This window comes from Myotis lucifugus, unplaced genomic scaffold (genome assembly GCF_000147115.1).
Source record: "Myotis lucifugus unplaced genomic scaffold, Myoluc2.0 scaffold_6, whole genome shotgun sequence".
NCBI classification, from domain to species: domain Eukaryota; kingdom Metazoa; phylum Chordata; class Mammalia; order Chiroptera; family Vespertilionidae; genus Myotis; species Myotis lucifugus.
Window position 1 is genome coordinate 14,605,858 of NW_005871054.1, and position 17,530 is coordinate 14,623,387.

The 17,530-nt window shown below is 35.8% G+C and overlaps 2 protein-coding genes across 8 annotated transcripts in view; both read right to left on the reverse strand.

Annotated features, from left to right (window-relative positions):
* Nucleotides 1–17,530, reverse strand: part of SLC3A1 (solute carrier family 3 member 1) — a 69,807-nt gene that overhangs the window by 50,530 nt on the left and 1,747 nt on the right. The window lies entirely within an intron of this gene.
* PPM1B (protein phosphatase, Mg2+/Mn2+ dependent 1B) overlaps nt 1–17,530 on the reverse strand; it is a 69,520-nt gene that overhangs the window by 7,555 nt on the left and 44,435 nt on the right. Inside the window, exons 5-6 of one of the 7 annotated variants that reach the window (XM_023747267.1) lie at nt 5,901–6,200; nt 1,838–4,326 (exon numbers count right to left, since the gene is read on the reverse strand). The exons of 3 other annotated variants lie outside the window; for them this stretch is intronic. In XM_023747267.1, the coding sequence (XP_023603035.1) occupies nt 4,297–4,326; nt 5,901–6,200 (330 nt within the window). In that variant the 3' untranslated portion in view covers nt 1,838–4,296. Of the gene's footprint in view, nt 1–1,837; nt 4,327–5,138; nt 6,201–17,530 lie in introns of those variants that run through there. 3 more of the 7 variants (XM_023747266.1, XM_006083407.3, XM_006083404.3) reach the window with 3 other exon arrangements.

Sequence of the window (17,530 nt, forward strand, 5' to 3'; positions counted from 1 at the left end):
CACTCAAGGGGCAAACTCAGCACCAAACAAAAAACCACTGAAGCAAGTCTTGCTCCATAGGGGGTCTTCTGCACAGATGCTCTTCCACTGTAGTCACAGCTGGTCCTCACAGCCAATTGGCCTTGAGGTCAATTCCTCCCAGTGATGCCAACAGCAATTAAGGGTTAACTACAAGACTGCACACAGACCAGACAGGGGTGCACCTAGAGTGCCCAGCTCAGGTGACTGGAGAGGCTGAGCCACTGGGCCCTACAGGACACCTACTACACAAGGCCAGGAGACAGAGCAACACTAATATATAGAAAGCAGAGAAGCAGCCAAAATGCAGAAACAAAGAAATATGTTACAAATGAAAGAAATGAAAGCAAGCAAACTACGGGATACAGAATCCAAAACCATGGTTATGAGGTTACTCAAGGATTAATGAGAGCTTCAAGGGACTAGTGAGACATTTAAAAATATTAGTGAGAATGTCAAAGACATGAAAAAGGATCAGTCAGAAATTAAGCATACACTAACTGAAATAATAATTTACAGGGATTCAACTGTAGAGAATTCCAAGAATCAAATCAATGATTTGGAATATGAGGAAGCAAAAAACACCCAATCAGAAGAGCAAAAAGAAAAAGGAATCCAAAAAATATTAAGAGTCCAACTGGTTTAGCTCAGTGGTTGATCGGTGACCCTTGAACCAAGAGGTTACCAGTTTGTTACTGGGGGTTTGATTCCCAGTCAGGGCATATGTTAGGGTTGTGGGATCCATCCCCAGTAGGGGGAGTGCAGGAGGCAGCTGATTGATATGTTTCTATCTCATCCATGTTTCTATGTCTCTATTTCTCTTCCTTCCTCTTTCTCTAAAAATAAAAACATTTAAAAAATGAAGATGGTGTAAGGAGCCTCTTGGACAACTTCAAACGTACCAATATTCACATTATGGGAGTACCAGAAGGAGAAGAGACAGAGCAAGATATTAAAAACCTATTTGAAGAAATAATGACAGAAAACTTCCCCTACCCGGTGAAAGAAATAGACTTATAAGTACAGGAAGTAGAGTCCCAAACAAGAGGAACCCAAAGAGGCCCACATCAAGACACATCATAATTAAAATCCAAATGCTAAAGATAAAGAGAGAATCTTAAAAGCAGCAAGAGAAAAGCAGTTAATTACCTACAAAGGAGCACCCATACAACTGTCAGCTGATTTCCCAACAGAAACTTTGCAGGCCAGAAGGGAATAACAAGAAATATTCAGTGATGAATAGCAAGTACCTACAACCAAGTCTACTGTACCCAGCAAAGCCCTCATTTAGAACTGAAGGTCAGACAAAGAGCTTCACAGACAAAAAGCTAAAGGAGCTAATCACTACCAAACCAGTATTACATGAAATGTTGAAGGATATTCTTGAAGAGAAAGAAGAGGAGGAGGAAGAAAAGATAAAATATACGAACATTAAAATAGCAATAAATATCTATCAACAATTGAATCTACAAATCAAAACAAATGAGAAATCTAATGAACAAAATAAACTGGTGAATAAAATAGAATCAGAGGCATGGAAACATGGAACAGTCTGATGAATCTCAGAGGGAAGGGCAGATCTCAGAGGGAAGGACAGAGAGGGGACAGGAAGAGATTAGCCAAAGATTTACATGCACATATGTATTACCTATGTTTGGGCAGAAACTGGTGCAGGGAAGCAATGGGGGGAGAGGGGGGTCTATAATACCCCCAACAATAAAGATTTTTTTTTAAAGGCATAATTCGACAAACCAGTATTTTACAAATGACCAATGTAAGTTATTAAGTCATGCAAAAGTAGATCCGTTCAAACTGCAAGATAGGTCAAACAAATTTTAATGTAACAGAACAGTACAAAGTTGAATAGTTTCAGATTTCACATTGCAACTAACTTTCAAGAAACTACCAGTTCTGAAGTTTTGGTAATGTAACAAAGAGGAGTATCCACAATTATCTGAAACTATTGAAATACTCTTCCAAATACATATGTGTGTGAAGCCAGATCTTTTCATACACTTCAAAGCACCACATTACAACAGATTGAATGCAAAAGCAGATATGAGAACCCATCCGATTTACAAAACGAAAGCCAATGCTCTTTAGTTTTGGAAAATAATCTTTTTATAAAACAATGCTCTTTATGTTAACAGGTAATGGTGTTGTTTTTTTTAATACAATAAATATCAATAGATATAACCCTCAAAAGCAAAAGTTCTTTGGGAGCCTCAACCTTTAAGAATATAAATGTTTGAGAACAGTGGGACTAGGAAATTCATATTAGTAAACACGAGTTTTTTGCTAACTCACACATTATTTGTATTTCAAGGGCCATTAAACTCCCAGAGAAAGGTTAAAGTGGTAATAAAAAATGTTTGGAAGTGGAGAAGGGTTTAATTAGTATTGTCTTATATAGTTTAGTTAATTCTTCCCTGGAATTAAAATTTAACTACACAGTTCTGTATGAAACATTTCACAATATTCTAACTGTATAAAATGTTTAAAATAACATTCAAAACTGGACTTTTATTTTTAAAAATCATACCAAGTAGTAATATGTCACACTGTTTTTATCAATTCTTTATTTAGGTAACAAGTTGGTTATGTTCACTGCATTGTATGAAACATCACAATATCATACTGGAAAGGTACTGTCAGTACAGGATTGGATCAGAGTGGACAGTTGAACAATAAACCATTTTTTGCATTCTTCATTCCCTATCTTTTAACAACCCTTAAACCCAGTAAAGGGACAAATAGCTTTTAACATCATCATGTAAAGCACTTTAACTTACAAGGCTAAAATCTAAAGAATAAATAAAATATATTGTGGCAATAATTCTTTTAGGCCAAAAATCAGGTGCACAATAAATCGAATGATCAAGGAAGCTGTCTGTATTCAAATGTGTGGCTCTCCAGAAACAGCTTCAGGGAAATGTTACAGAAAATACCATGAATTCCACTGCACACAGGACCAGATGATGACTCATTTTAACTACACACAAAGGCAATTACATCCCGCTGAAACACAATTTAAACATACAGGAAAGTGTTTACAAAGCATCCACAACATGTAAACCATGTACAAATGGATACATTCATTGCTTCTCCTACCCCAATAGCTTTTAGATAAATATTTCACTCTTCATGTTCAGCATTAATTGGATACATGCAAAACTCAAAAAGAATTCAAGAATTCAAGGTTATTGTAAAAATAGAATTAAATGAATAATCTTCAAGTACCTTATGTGACAGCCACTCTGTACCGTGCCCAATGTTATAAAATGAAAGGTTACTGAACCCATGAAAATATCTCTTTAATATTTCCTTAGTTCTAAAATAGATAATTTTAAATGTATTTATAGTCATTTCAATGTGATATTCTGAGCCTTTAAAATAACGTAAACAATTAAAATTTATACCAAATTACACAAAACTTTTTGTATCTTAAAAGCTGAAAAATTAAAACTATAGAAACCCACATGTAAAACAAAAATCACAATTTACATTATAAAAGCAAATCTCATCATTTAAAAAATTTGCAGCAGTGAGATGTCTAAGCAAATTATAAATAGCCATAAATTAATCCATTTGGTTTCAAAGATTTTCTGGTGTGTGTTGAAGGATATAGGAGACACATGCATAAAATTTTTAAGGGTTTATAATATTATTGCCAAATACACTTATCTTGAAGCAGGCAACATTACAATTTGGACATTATTGAAGAACCCAGTTTGGTAATACAGGTAAAATTCGAAAAAAATTAAATAACAATTAATAAATATATACCCTATAGTAGATTGCCCAAATGAAATTTTAAGCCAGACCTGCAAAAGGCTTTCAACTTGGTGAATTGAAAAAAAGAACATCTCATACAATTCTTTACTCTTACATGCTTATATGTTGTGTGTCCTGTTTAAAAAAACACAAAAAAAAACATAATGTATCTTCAAAGTACAGCTAACTATATTCCCATGCACCTCAGGCACAATTATTACTTGTGGTGAAATAACTCCATTGGTTTTTAGGACCAATAGTTCAATACAGATGGAATTAGTATGCCTGAGGTTGGCAAAAATACTGTAGTACAGGCAATGCTACAAGTGGCAATTATCAGAAAACACAAATATGAACAAATGATGGGAAATGCTAATGATTTTCTGCTCATATCACAAAACGTTGGGAATCCACAAGAATATTTTTCCCTTGTATTGAAGAAAATGTGATTAAAAGTTTTTCCCCCAATTTTCAGAATCAAAAGCATTTTAGAAGTTTATAAGGCTACCATGGGTCTTCTAGATCTCCAGCACCCTACAGGAAAAGAAAAGGAAGAATATTATTATTATTTACCTATACCACTTCCAGGTTGGATTGAATTTCAAAAGAAAACAAAATTAGATGAACAAATTACCTTCTTTTGTTTGAAAAGATACTTTTATAGAGAGATGTGTGTATTGTACATTGTGTGTATACACAAAGATTTATCCAATATAGTAGGTAACTGGTTGTTTTTTTCCTCCCCTCTCCACCAAATGCCTTCCTTTTAAACCACTTAAATGTATTTCAGAATTGGAAAAATAGATCAAAACATCAGCTACCTCCGATGATTCCAAAATTTCAACTTATGATACCTTAACCAACTTTAGACACATGATAAATATAAACATGAAGTTAATTATCTACATTCACAAAATAATTGTTTTAAGAAATAGTTTCCCACGTGACTAATAGTTATCTGTATTTAAAAATCAATTTTAACAAAAACAAAACTCATATATCTGCCACTATTTAAAATACCCTGTAATTCTTGCAATTAATAATATCTGATGAAGACTTATAGCAAAGTCGACAGTCTTGCAATCTTCATCATGGCAATTTTCTGACATGTCTATGTGTATCCATTCTGCCCTAAGATTAATATTGTGTACCATAAAAAGGGAATAAGAAACAGACTAGATTTTCTTTAGGCAAGACTTCTCAAAAATATTTTCCTTTTAGTTAATGAAAAAGCCAAACCAATAGCTTTCTCAATTTTATATAAATACAAATGAATTTCTAATGGGTATTTTTCCAATATACCAAACCTGTTGTAAAATAAAAATTAAAAAAAAGTACAACATGCATAGATTATTCCATATCACATGCTTTATTTGGACTTAAACACTTATAATTTCATTCTGAACACTTGATTGACATATATTTTGATGTATGTGTGTAGTTAGGCTATACAGAATATACAAATCAATTCTATACTTATAATACACAGATTTTTCAAACATTATTTTTCATAAAGAATACAGAGAAAGGAAAATTAACCACATATTCAATAGCTTAGAACATCTAAAAATAAAACTACAGAAATGTAAAAATATAAACAAGTCAAAAAACACACATTATCATCCTTGAAAAAAAAAAAAATTACAGGCCAGCATCTGCCATTCTTTGAAGAACTAAAATTACTAAAGAAAACACAAATTTATTACAAATTTATTACTATGAGTATACTAATATGTAAAATACTGTGAGGCAGTAAAATTCTACATTAACAAGTTTTTCCACAACATAATGTAATCTTGCTAATCAGTAACCTTTAAATTCATCTAGTATGAATTTATTGATTTTAATAACTGGTAGCCTCATTTCTGGCATACAATATGAAATAACAATTTTATTAAATTCAAAGTATATAAACAGCCAATTTTAACCTATCTGATAAAGGTGTATGCAAAGGCCTTCTTAAAAAACAAGGCTATATGAATATTAATAAAACTAGTTTACCAAGATTCAAATAACAAAATCGTTATATAAATGCACACATTGTACTTCCTAAGTAAAAACCATCAAATCAAAGATCACAAAAATATCCCCACAAATTAAAGTCATACTTTTTCATCACCCAAGTTTGTCCCTGCATCTTCATTACAGCTGTCTAAGTCAGCAAGGTCACTTCCTGATTCAGTATGGCTTTCCTGCATTGTCACTGGGTTTCCAGCATCACTGTTCGAGGAAGTAGCTGCAGCAGCTGGTTCAGCAGGGCTTTCTTCTCCCTCTACTTTAGCTAGCCTGTAACTAGACAGCATCTCCTCCAGAAGTTGTCGGTAGTTTCCCCTATGATTAATTCTCATTTGCCTGAGAGCTTCCACCAATTTTCCCTGTGATCCACTCTCCTCTGCATCATCGGAGGCCTTTTTTTAAGATTCAAGACCCCAGTGTCAGTAGACAAACTAGGATATCACATGTATTTCATAACACATCACAGCAAAACACTCATTTTTCTGCCATGAGTAATATATTGTAAGCACGAGAACATTTCATTAAGTAAGTATCAAGTCTTACTTATGTCAAATAATAAAAATTTATAATAGAAATATCTCAAGTTATTTTTAGAAAATTACCATTAACTAATTTATTAACTAATTTATGTCTCATATCACATTATAATTTGAAGTTTAACCTGAAGTTTACTCTGCACTATTAGAATTCAACAGCAACACAAGCATTTCCTGAAAGTGACTTACTTAAAAACACAATTGGCTATAATGATTTAGTATAAAAGGGAAATTAGTGTGTAAAGCAATAGGAATGGACAGAAAAGCAGGCATTAGAACATTAGTTTCTCTGTGATTTCTGCTAAATGACAGGTAGGAGAGGAGATAAAAAATGTTAAACTTTATAAAAGGAAATCGAATTTTGGAGAAATATTAAAATTTTCATGGATAAAAATTTTAGTTGCATTTTTGTCTTTAAAGAATTTAATAAAACATTTGTAAAAATAGACTAATCATTTTAAACATTACAATAAGGTATGAATAGCTAACTCCTTATCCTTTTATATTTTATTAAATTTGGGGAAACCTACAGCTTTCTACAATAGCAGCTACTGATTCTTGTTGGCGGAACAAGCTCTAACATCCAAGCTAATTAAAGTTAAGCTGAAAGAGTAAATGCCAAACAATCTTACATTATATGCCACCTGATGTGATGAATTAGGGAATACAGGGCCATGTCCTGTGTTCTTGCCAAAAATATTTAAAATAAATCTAATAAAACTAATTACTATTTTACAGGAAACAGAGAATAGAGAATCAAGTTAAAGGACAACACAAGGAAACAATCATTATTCTGAATGTAGGACATCCTATAAAAAGCTGGCTCAGATTCTTATTTAGTGTCAAGGGGGGAAAAGTATGGTCTTGATTAAAAACTTGCTTAACCCTTTTTGGTCCAACCTCGAGGCTGACTCGACAGACCAGGCGCTAGGAGCAGGTCCAACGTCGAGCAATTAAGAACATTAAATAAAAAGTTCAACATTCAATCCCATCAATTAATTTGGACCAGACTGTTAGAATTCCAAAAACAACATTGGACCGCAAAGGGTTAACATGCTTGAATGATAACTTAATAACCTGATTAGACTATGGTTCAAAATAATAACTATGATAGTCATTCTAGGGACAACTGGGACTTGATATAAAATTTATTACTAATTTTCTTAGTATAAGATTATGCTCATGTAGAAAAATGTCATTCTTTTTTTTAAATTTTTTATTTCTTTAAATATATTTTATTGATTTTTTGCAGAGAGAAAGGGAGAGAGATAGAGAGTTAGAAACATCGATCAGCTGCCTCCTGCACATCTCCCACTGGGGATGTGCCCGCAACCAAGGTACATGCCCTTGACTGGAATCGAACCCGGGACCTTTCAGTCCACAGGCCAACGCTCTATCCACTGAGCCAAACCAGTTTCGGCTTTTTTTTTTTTTTTTAAGATTTTAAAAATTGATTTTAGAGAAAGAGGAAGGGAGAGAGAGATGGAAACATCAATGATGAGAATCATTCATTGGCTGCATCCTGCATGCCCCTACTAGGGATCAAGCCCAAAACCCAGGTGTGTGCCCTGACTGGGAATCGAACCAGCAACCTTTTGGAACATGGGATGACACCCAATGAACTAAGCCACACTGGCCAGGGCAAAATGTCCACATTCTTAAGAGGTACATGCCAAAATAGAGGTAACATATTATGATGCCTGCAATTTGCTGTCAAAGGTTTAGTTAAAAAAAAAACCACACAAACAAACAAAAACAACCAGTAGCCCTGGCCAGGTGGCTCAGTTGGTTGGAGCATCATCCCATACACCAAAAGGTTGTGGGTTCAGTTCCTGGTCAGGGCACATACTTAGGTTATAGGTTCAATCCTCGGTTGGGTGCATCCAGGACCCAACGATGTTTTTCTCTCACATCAATGTTTTTCACTCTCTGTCTCTCTCTCTCTCAAATCAATAAACATATCCTCAGTGAGGATTAAAAAAAAAAAAGGTAGTGTACAAACACACACACACACACACACACACACACACACAAGGAGATAAAGCAAATACGGTAAAATGTTAACTATTGTTGAATCTAGGTAGAAGGTATTCATCATGCTCATTTCAACTTTTCTATAGGTTTGGAAGTTTTCATCATAAAATGTTGGAAAAATAAAATACAAAAATAGTTAATAATATAGATGACCTGGCACAAATTCTTAAACATCTTTGGAGACTAAGACTCTATAATTCTATGACAAAAATATACTAATAAGCACACAATAAAACACAATGCTTATAAGAAAAATGAGAGTACCTAAACACTTTTTATAAAAAGTGCCATGTGGCAAAAAGCAAGAGATGATAACTCTGTATAGCATATGTTTTATGTGTGTATATGATTGTGTTTCTGTTATTTTAGAATATCATATACAAACTGCCTGGGTGGAAAAGAAATACAACAATATACAGGAATGGGCAAAAGTAGGTTTGCAGTTGTTTGTATGGAAAAAGACATGAAGGTTATGAAGTTCTGATTATTACAATAGCTTTATTAACTCAAAAGAATGGCACAGTGCACTTATCTTGTAAGTGCTCAAATTGCTGGCCTTCACTATTTACACATTCTTATAGTCTCTGAAAATCCACCTGAGGTGGTTGAATTCAAAGCTACTTTTGCCCACCCCTATATAAATAATGATAATGGGTAATGAAGTTACAGATGCTTGTTTTCTTTAAATTCTCCAATTTTTTATATCAAGCATATTAACTGTCAAAATAATTTTATTTGCAAAATTTATTGTGTGGTGAGAACATAAAATGTGTTCTCTGTTAATATTTTTCATATTTACCTTTTCTTCTGTACTAAATAAACATGTTTCCTAAATAAAGTTTCCCTTTTGAATCTATTCAGGAAAAGTTAAGATGGAACCATGATAACTGCTTACTAATCATAAACTTTATCAGTCTTTAGTCAGGTCTGCCAAAAGGCAATTTTCTACTTAGTGGTAAATTACAAAGAACTTCTAATGAAGGGCAATCCCCCACCCCCATCTCCCGAAAACCTCAAAGCAAAAACTCCCCTTTTTTTAAAAAAAAAACACACACACACTTCTAGGACATTGAAACAAAATCTTCAATTGGGCAGTTGACTTACACATAGCGAAAGTGAGTATCAACCCTGGTATTCACATAAGAATCACCTCTGGAGCTTTTAAAATCGTACAGATACCAAAGTTCCACCCCATTATATCCAGGTTCAGTGGGTTGGGGTGATATATAATTCTGTGAATTGCTGTAGTAGTAGTAGTGGGGGGGGAGGGAAGGATTTGCTTTTTAAAAACCACACTAAAACCAAACCTGTAAATTAAGTAGGGACGGGTTTATAATGGTTGGTATCATAGAGCAACTGAATTGAAAAGAACTTGAGCTACTGACTACATTTAAAAGTCATTTTTATCTTACAGCAAATTACATTTCCATATCATATTAGATAGATGATATATGGGTGAAACCCTTTCCTTAGTCATTTCATTCGAGTCTTCAAAATACTATTACATAACCCTCTCATGGAGTTTCATTAATATCAGAAAAGGAACCTATTATTATTTTTTAAATCCTCACCCAAGGATATATTTTTCATTGATTCTAAGGAGAAAGGAAGGGAGAAGGAGAGACAGAGAGAGAGAAACATTGATGTGAGAGAGAAATATCGATCGGTTGCCACTGTACGCACCTTAACTGGGGACGGAATGGACATACAACCTGGGCTGTGCCTGACAGGGAATCGAACCTGTGATCCTGGTGTACTGGATGATGCTCTAACCAACTGAGCCACTCGGCCAGGGCAGGAACCTATTATTTACCTGCACTTTCTTTACCTGAATTCATACATACATACATACATACATAGCACATCATGTATACACATCTATTACAGCAATTAATTCACCTTGCAACTGTTTACAAGTCTCTCCATTAGACTGTAAACTCAATGAATTAAATATAATTTCATATTACTTCCTGCATCCTCACTACCACCTACAGAAGGAAAATTGTTTGTGCTAAGAACTATAAATGCATAATCTCATTTAATCCTCACAGGTACCCTAAGTAATAGGCATTTCAACACTAACTGAAGAAACTAAGGCTCAGACAGATTTAAGCTATTTGTCAGGGTGACAATACTAGTAAGCAACAGAGCTCAGTTTTGTGTTCAGGTGCAAATAACATCAATGTCCCTCTGAATGTTTATTGAATACATTATGGTAAATAATAGGTTTTGCATAAACACTAAATAAATACTGGTTAAAATGACTGTAAAACTAGATCACAAATCATTTCATTTCAAGTCTATAAAGTATTACAAAGATTACAAAATGAGAGAACCAAGAAAATCACATTAAATGAAATATTAAAATTATTCTTCAAAATCAATTTAAGGCAATTATGGAGATTGGAATTTAGAACTTTTCTCTCAGTTTTTGTAAGGTTTTACCTGTTATCTAGACTAACACAGCTTAAAAATAAAATCTCTCATTATGAAAATACTGTCTTACACCAAGTAAGACATAGGAATCTATATACCTCATAGAGCAAAAAAGGGAGGGAGACGGGAATCTAAGCACATTTTAAAAATAAAATTTCACTAGCTATTAATTGCATTAAAAAAATGCAGTTGCCATAAGCAAAATTCTTCAAATGATTAGCTAAAACAATGGCGAAAAAGTAAACAATACTACTATATATTATGGAGTTTTTTTGTGGAGTCCTATGCCCTGCTTGCCAGCTAAAAATAAATTTTAGAACTAAAGATTCTCAAATATGACTTCATGAAATACAATGACCAAATGAAGAATCTGATAAATTAGATGTTATTTATAAGGATCATGTATAATTTAATTAATTTGAAATAATTTGAAAGAGTCACTTAAATGGTCAAGACCACACAGCTAAGAAATGATGTCAAATCGTATCTCAAAACACAGTGAATATAAAATTAGTGCATTTTCCCTCCCTCCTCCCTCCCTTATTTATTTATAGTTAGTGCATTTTCAAATACATTTGGTCTACTCCAGTGGTTCCCAACCTTTTTTTGGCCATGCCCCACCTAAGCATCTCTAAAATCCTGATGCCTCCCCCGAGACATATAATTCTTAATATTCAAAAAGTGAACTTCTGTTCACGCGGAGGAAGCCTAAAAAGCCATTAACTTGGTCTAAACAAGCTTCCAAAGAACATAGCATCCATGAAAGAGAAAAATAAAAGAACTAAAGGACAGCTGAAGCACCAAGGAAGAAATCCCTAAGAAATTGTTTAAAAAAAAAATGATATGAAGTGATATGAAAAAATAGCAAATAAAGTTTCAAAACATATAATAGAGAACTGAATGCATAAATATATTACAATATATATTTATATATTGTATGTAAGGCTCCTAGAACCATAAGAAATGCAAAAAATTCACTGTTAATAACTCATTCTTGATTGCCCCCCTTAAAAATCAAATTGCCTCCCTGTGGGGGTGGGGGGAGGGTGTCCTATGTTGGGAACCATAAAATGCTTTCATCAGTGAAAATGTAAACAAGAAACAATTTATAAAACACTAGTATTCACATCCTGGCCAGGGTGACTGTTGGTTGGAGCATCATCCATATACCAAAAGGGAGCATTTGGGAGGCAACTGATAGTTGTTTCTCTTTCATATCAAAGCTTCTCTCTCTTTCTCCCTACCTCCCTGTAAATATCAATTAAAAAAAACAAAAACAGCCTAACCGGTTTGACTCAGTGGATAGAGTGTCCGCCTGCAGACTCAAGGGTCCCTGGTTCGATTCCGGTCAAGGGCATGTACCTTGGTTGTGGGCACATCCCCAGTGGGGGGTGTGCAGAAGGCAGCTGATTGATGTTTCTCTCTCATTGATGTTTCTAACTCTCTATCCCTCTCCTTTCCTCTCTGTAAAAAAAATCAATAAAATATATTAAAAAAAAACAAACAAGTAGTATTCACAAAGTCCTAAAACTGTGATGTAAAAATGCAACAAGCAACTATCTTTATTGTAACTGACCTATTTAAAATTAAATAAAAAAAGATTATATATAAAACTTAATGAGAAAACAGAATATGGAGATTTATTGGGCTTTTGTCCTGTCATTTCTTCCTTTCTCAAAAATCCAAATGCCTTAAAAAGTTTTCGGATTAGGAAAAATAAAAATGTATATTTAAATGAAAAATAATGGATTAAAAAACCAGGCTGGACTGCTTACTTTCAACAACTTTATAAATTATTCCTCATCAAAAACAGAGTATCTTAAGACTAGTAAACATGAGATTCACAAAAGAATGGGAAATTATTTTCTTGGATGATACACAGAGTTATACAGACAAATATCAAAATAGCTTAGATAGGCAGCATGAAAGGTGTAAAGAGAACAGTTTTTGGAGTTACTCTGACTTAGATTAAAATCTGGCTGCATGATTTACTTAGCTTTGCAACCTCGGCAAGCTACTTCATCTAATTCTTAGTCTTATCTATATAAGAAGGATGTTGAGGAGATTACCTATGATTTTATATGTATACTAGAGGCCTGGTGCACGAAATTCATGCATTGGAGGGATGGGGGGGGGGGTGTTCAGCCTGGCCTGCGACCTCTTGCAGTCCAGGACCCCTTGCTCCTTACTGCTTGGCTCGCTGCTCCTTAGCAATGCCGCGGAGGCGGGACCCACCGCTGCGCTCGCCAGCTGTGAGCTCAGCTTCTGGCTGAGAGGCGCTCCCCACTGTGGGAGTGCACTGACCACCAGGGACAGCTCATGCGTTGAGCTTCTGCCCCCTGGTGGTTAGTGCACATCACAGTGACCGGTTGTTCTGGTCGTTCCACCGTAACAGTCATTAGGCTTTTATTATATAGATATACATATATGCATGTCTATGGCTTGACACAATAGTAGGAGTTGGGTAAATACAAGTTCCCACTTTACCCTCGGAAAATCATCAACTTATATGGCTACTCAATCAGTGGTCTACTAATTCAAAAGCATTATAAGTCTTCTTTGAGGGAAGAACTAACATTTTTGCATGAAAAATGTTCTGAAAATACACTTTCACACCGATTAGCAAACTTGAATTATTTTTTTAAATATGTGACTTAAGGGTAGGCTTAGCAAACTACTACTAGAAATGAATAAATAAAATTATTTCTTATTTAACAAGTATTTATTGAGTTCTCACTATTTGGTCAGGCACTGCTGTAGGTGTTGGAACTAAAATCATAATAAATAAATCAAATGAAGTCCCAGATCTCATTGAATTTATATTCTAGTCATAAAACACAAACTAGCATTTTAGAAGAAAAGGAGGGTGATCTCAGAGCTCTGCCTAACTAATATAAGAACAACTTATAGCCAAAATGTAGTTTTACTTTTTCTGGGCCTATAGGCAATTATTCTTTCAGAGTCACAGACTCCTTTGAGGAACTGATGAAAACCCCAGACATAATCATCATTAAAGAATATGTATATACACACATAAATATATTTGCAAAAATTTGGCAGGGAATCATGAACTTCTTGATTAAGAATTCCTCCATAGACTCTCTTCTATAGATTTTGATTTTTAAAGTTGGGGAAATAATAGTGAACTTTCTGAGTATATTTTAATGATTTCACTTGTTACTTATATTCAACTCAGCTTTTTGAAATATTTATTAACCAAAAGTTTCTTTTTAATATAAGAAAAATTAATGAACTTTATTTCTAATGGTACTCCGTATAGGCATTTACAGCAGAACAATTCTCTCTCTGATATAGACATTTTAGGAATCTAGATGAATTTTTGATTCACTCTGACTAGCATTCTCTTTTTCAAGTTATTTTTAAAAACTTAATTTTATAATAGATCCCCAACTGTCATCCCCTTTGAATTTCTACCACACTTTAGTCTTTCCTATTCTGCACATTAACTACTGGTTCCTGACACACTGTACTTCCTGGCAATATCTTCCACATGGCACAGATCTAACTTTGTTGAGAAGCATTTATGGAGCACATCTGTGCCTAATTCACTGCTATCATAGCTCAAGAGCTAAAATTTTAATTAAACATCTATAATTTCTTCATTTTTTGTTTCTTTTGTATTTTTAGTACATTTCTGCTACTTGTGATTATGGGTCAACATTTTTCTAAGGTCATGATTTTCTGAAAGAATAAAGCATTGTTTCCCAAAATAAAAATCTGGGCTGCAAGTTAATTATTATACTAAAGAGGGAATTCTTTAATCCATATATCTACCTACTAATAATGAATTTATACTTATCATCTGATTTCTGCAATTATTTCACAACTACTTAACACCCAGCATCTCTTGAACCCAGAGATTTCCAACCGATGTGCCATGGAGCTTTGAAAACATGCAATATCTGACTATTTAGTCAGGGGTACCAACCTCTTTTCCCTTAGATTGTCAAATAAAAAAAATGACAACAGCCAACACAACAATACTGTCCAGTGTGAATGAATCAGAATTATCCTTTTAAAAAAATTGTCAGGTGGGCTGCAGAATTTTTGTGATTCGTTTAGATGTGTCATGAGATGAAAAAGGTCAAAAAACACTGTTTTAACCTAATACTACATGTTTCTTTTCTTAGTAATATATTTTTATGGATTTCAGAGAGGAAGGGAGAGGGAGAGAAAGAAACATTAATGATGAGAGAGAATCACTGATCGGCTGGCTGCCTCCTGCATGCCCCTACTGGGGATCCAGCCTGCAACCTGGGCATGTGCCCTTGTCCAGAATTGAACCCAGGACCTTTCAGTCCGCTCTACTCACTGAGCCAAACCAGCTAGGGCTGCATGTGTTTCTAAGAGGTTAAAATACCAGATATTCCTTTGAATCTATCTCTCTTATGCTCCAAACATATATGGTGCTGGCTCCTCAATTTAAAATATAAAGTTCCAAAGTCCTCTCCAAAAATACTTCTGATATCCTAAATTCTTATTTTTACCACAGCAGTTCTCTGTTCCATTAAAAAATCATGTCATTTCTTTCAAATATAGTTTCTATTTTGTTCTTGGCTCCCACATCTACTTGAGCTACCATCCTCCTCATTTCATTTCTGCTATTCAAATCATTCTTCTAATCCTATCTTTTCTCTGAAAATATTATTTTCCCAACAATCATTGTACAATGTGGTAATTAATCACATTCTCGATTTTGTCATTTTTTTATTCTTTACTAAATGATGTGAAACATTTTTATTGTTTAACTTGTGTGTTTATATCTATATTGCAAGCTGCATTCATATCAAGGGTGGGACCATGCCTTATGTTTTGCAGTCTCCTCACTACATGGTAGACTTGTCAGAATTTATCTGCTGACATTAATAGAAAGCTTATATCTAAAGATAATTTAGTATACAACTCCTTAATTTATACAGTCATATAATAATTATACTTAGGGCAAGTTTTATATCCTGAGCATTTCCCCTCACCCTTCATGGTTATGTTGCCTATTTATAGTCACTGTAAGTATTTTCTTTTTTAAAAAAAGTTTAAAAGTCATCCTCGGTATATATATTAAACAGAAATTTAGGGTTATAAAACACTTAAAAAAATCTTGTTTGGAGAGAAAGCAGCCAATTTTTTGAAGGACCAAGAAATTCAGCAAGATATAATGAAAAAAAATTTTTTTTTAAGATTACACATTTCGCCCTAACCGGTTTGGCTCAGTGGATAGAGCGTAGGCCTGCGGTCTGAAGGGTCCCAGGTTTGATTCCGGTCAAGGGCATGTACCTTGGTTGCGGGCACATCCCCAGTAGGGGGTGTGCAGGAGGCAGCTGATCGATGTTTCTCTCTCATCGATGTTTCTAACTCTCTCTCCTTCTCCCTTCCTCTCTGTAAAAAATCAATAAAATATAATAATAATAAAAAAGATTACACATTGCATTTCAAATACACGAGGAAACAGGGATACTTAATAAATGAATCTTAACTAACTTTAAACGGCTTACTTTTTCTAACCACAGTGGTGGGTGCTATGTGGAACCTATAATCCAGCTGAAGAGGTAAGACTCTCTTCACTCCACTACCAATTCCCACCATTTTTTAAGTTATGGCAATACCTTATCTTCAATTATTTGATTTAAAATTCTCTAATGTATCACATGACATATCTTTATTTTAAAAGTAGAAGGCCGGTGCACAAATTCGTGCACCAGTGGGGTCCCTCAGCCTGGCCTGCGGGATAGGCTGAAACCGGCTCTCTGACATCCCCCAAGGGGTCCTGGATTGCAAGAGGGCACACACTAGGCAGAGGGACCCCACTGGTGCACAATCAGGGCCAGGAAGGGACACAGGAGGTTGGCCAGCTTGGGAGGAACCGCAGGAGGGCTCCAGGGCATGTCCAGCCCATCTAGCTCAGTCCCGATCAGCCAGACCCCAAGTAGCAAGCTAATCTAATGTTTGGAGCGTCTGCCTCCTAGTGGTCAGTGCACGTAGTAGCAAGGGGTTGTGCGGCCTTAGTATATCATTAGCATATTATACTTTGATTGGTTGAACGGATGACTGGACACTTAGCATATTAGGCTTTTATTAGGCATACTATAGGCCCGGTGCACAAAAATTTGTGCACTGGCGGGGGGAGGGGTGTGTGTCCCTCAGCCCCACTTGTGCCCTCTCACAGTCTAGGACCCCTCGGGAGATAACGACCTGCTGGCTTAGGTCCGCTCCTGGGTGGCAGAGGGCAGGCCCAATCCCTAGGTGCAGCCCCTGGTCGGGCTCAGAGCAAGGCCAATTGGGGAGTTGGGGCGCCAGCCCCTGTCATGCACAGAGCAGGGCGGATCGGGAGGTTGCGATGCCACCCCCAGTCACGCTCAGGGTAGGGCCGATTGGGGGGTTGGGGCACCGCCCCGTCACACTCAAGGCAGGGTCGATGGAGAGGTTGCGGCGCCAACCCGTCACGCACAGAACAGGGCCGATCAGGGGGTTGGGGCGCTTCCCCCTGTCACGCACAGAGCAGGGCCCATCAGGGAGTTGGGGAGCTCCCCCCTGTCATGCAGAGCAGGGCCCATCAGGGGGATTGGGGCTCCGTACCCTGTCACGCACAGAGCAGGGCCGATCAGGAGGTTGGGGAGCTCCCCCCTGTCACGCACAGAGTAGGGCCGATAGGAGAATTGGGGCACCGCCCCCTGTCACACACAGAGCAGGGCGGATCA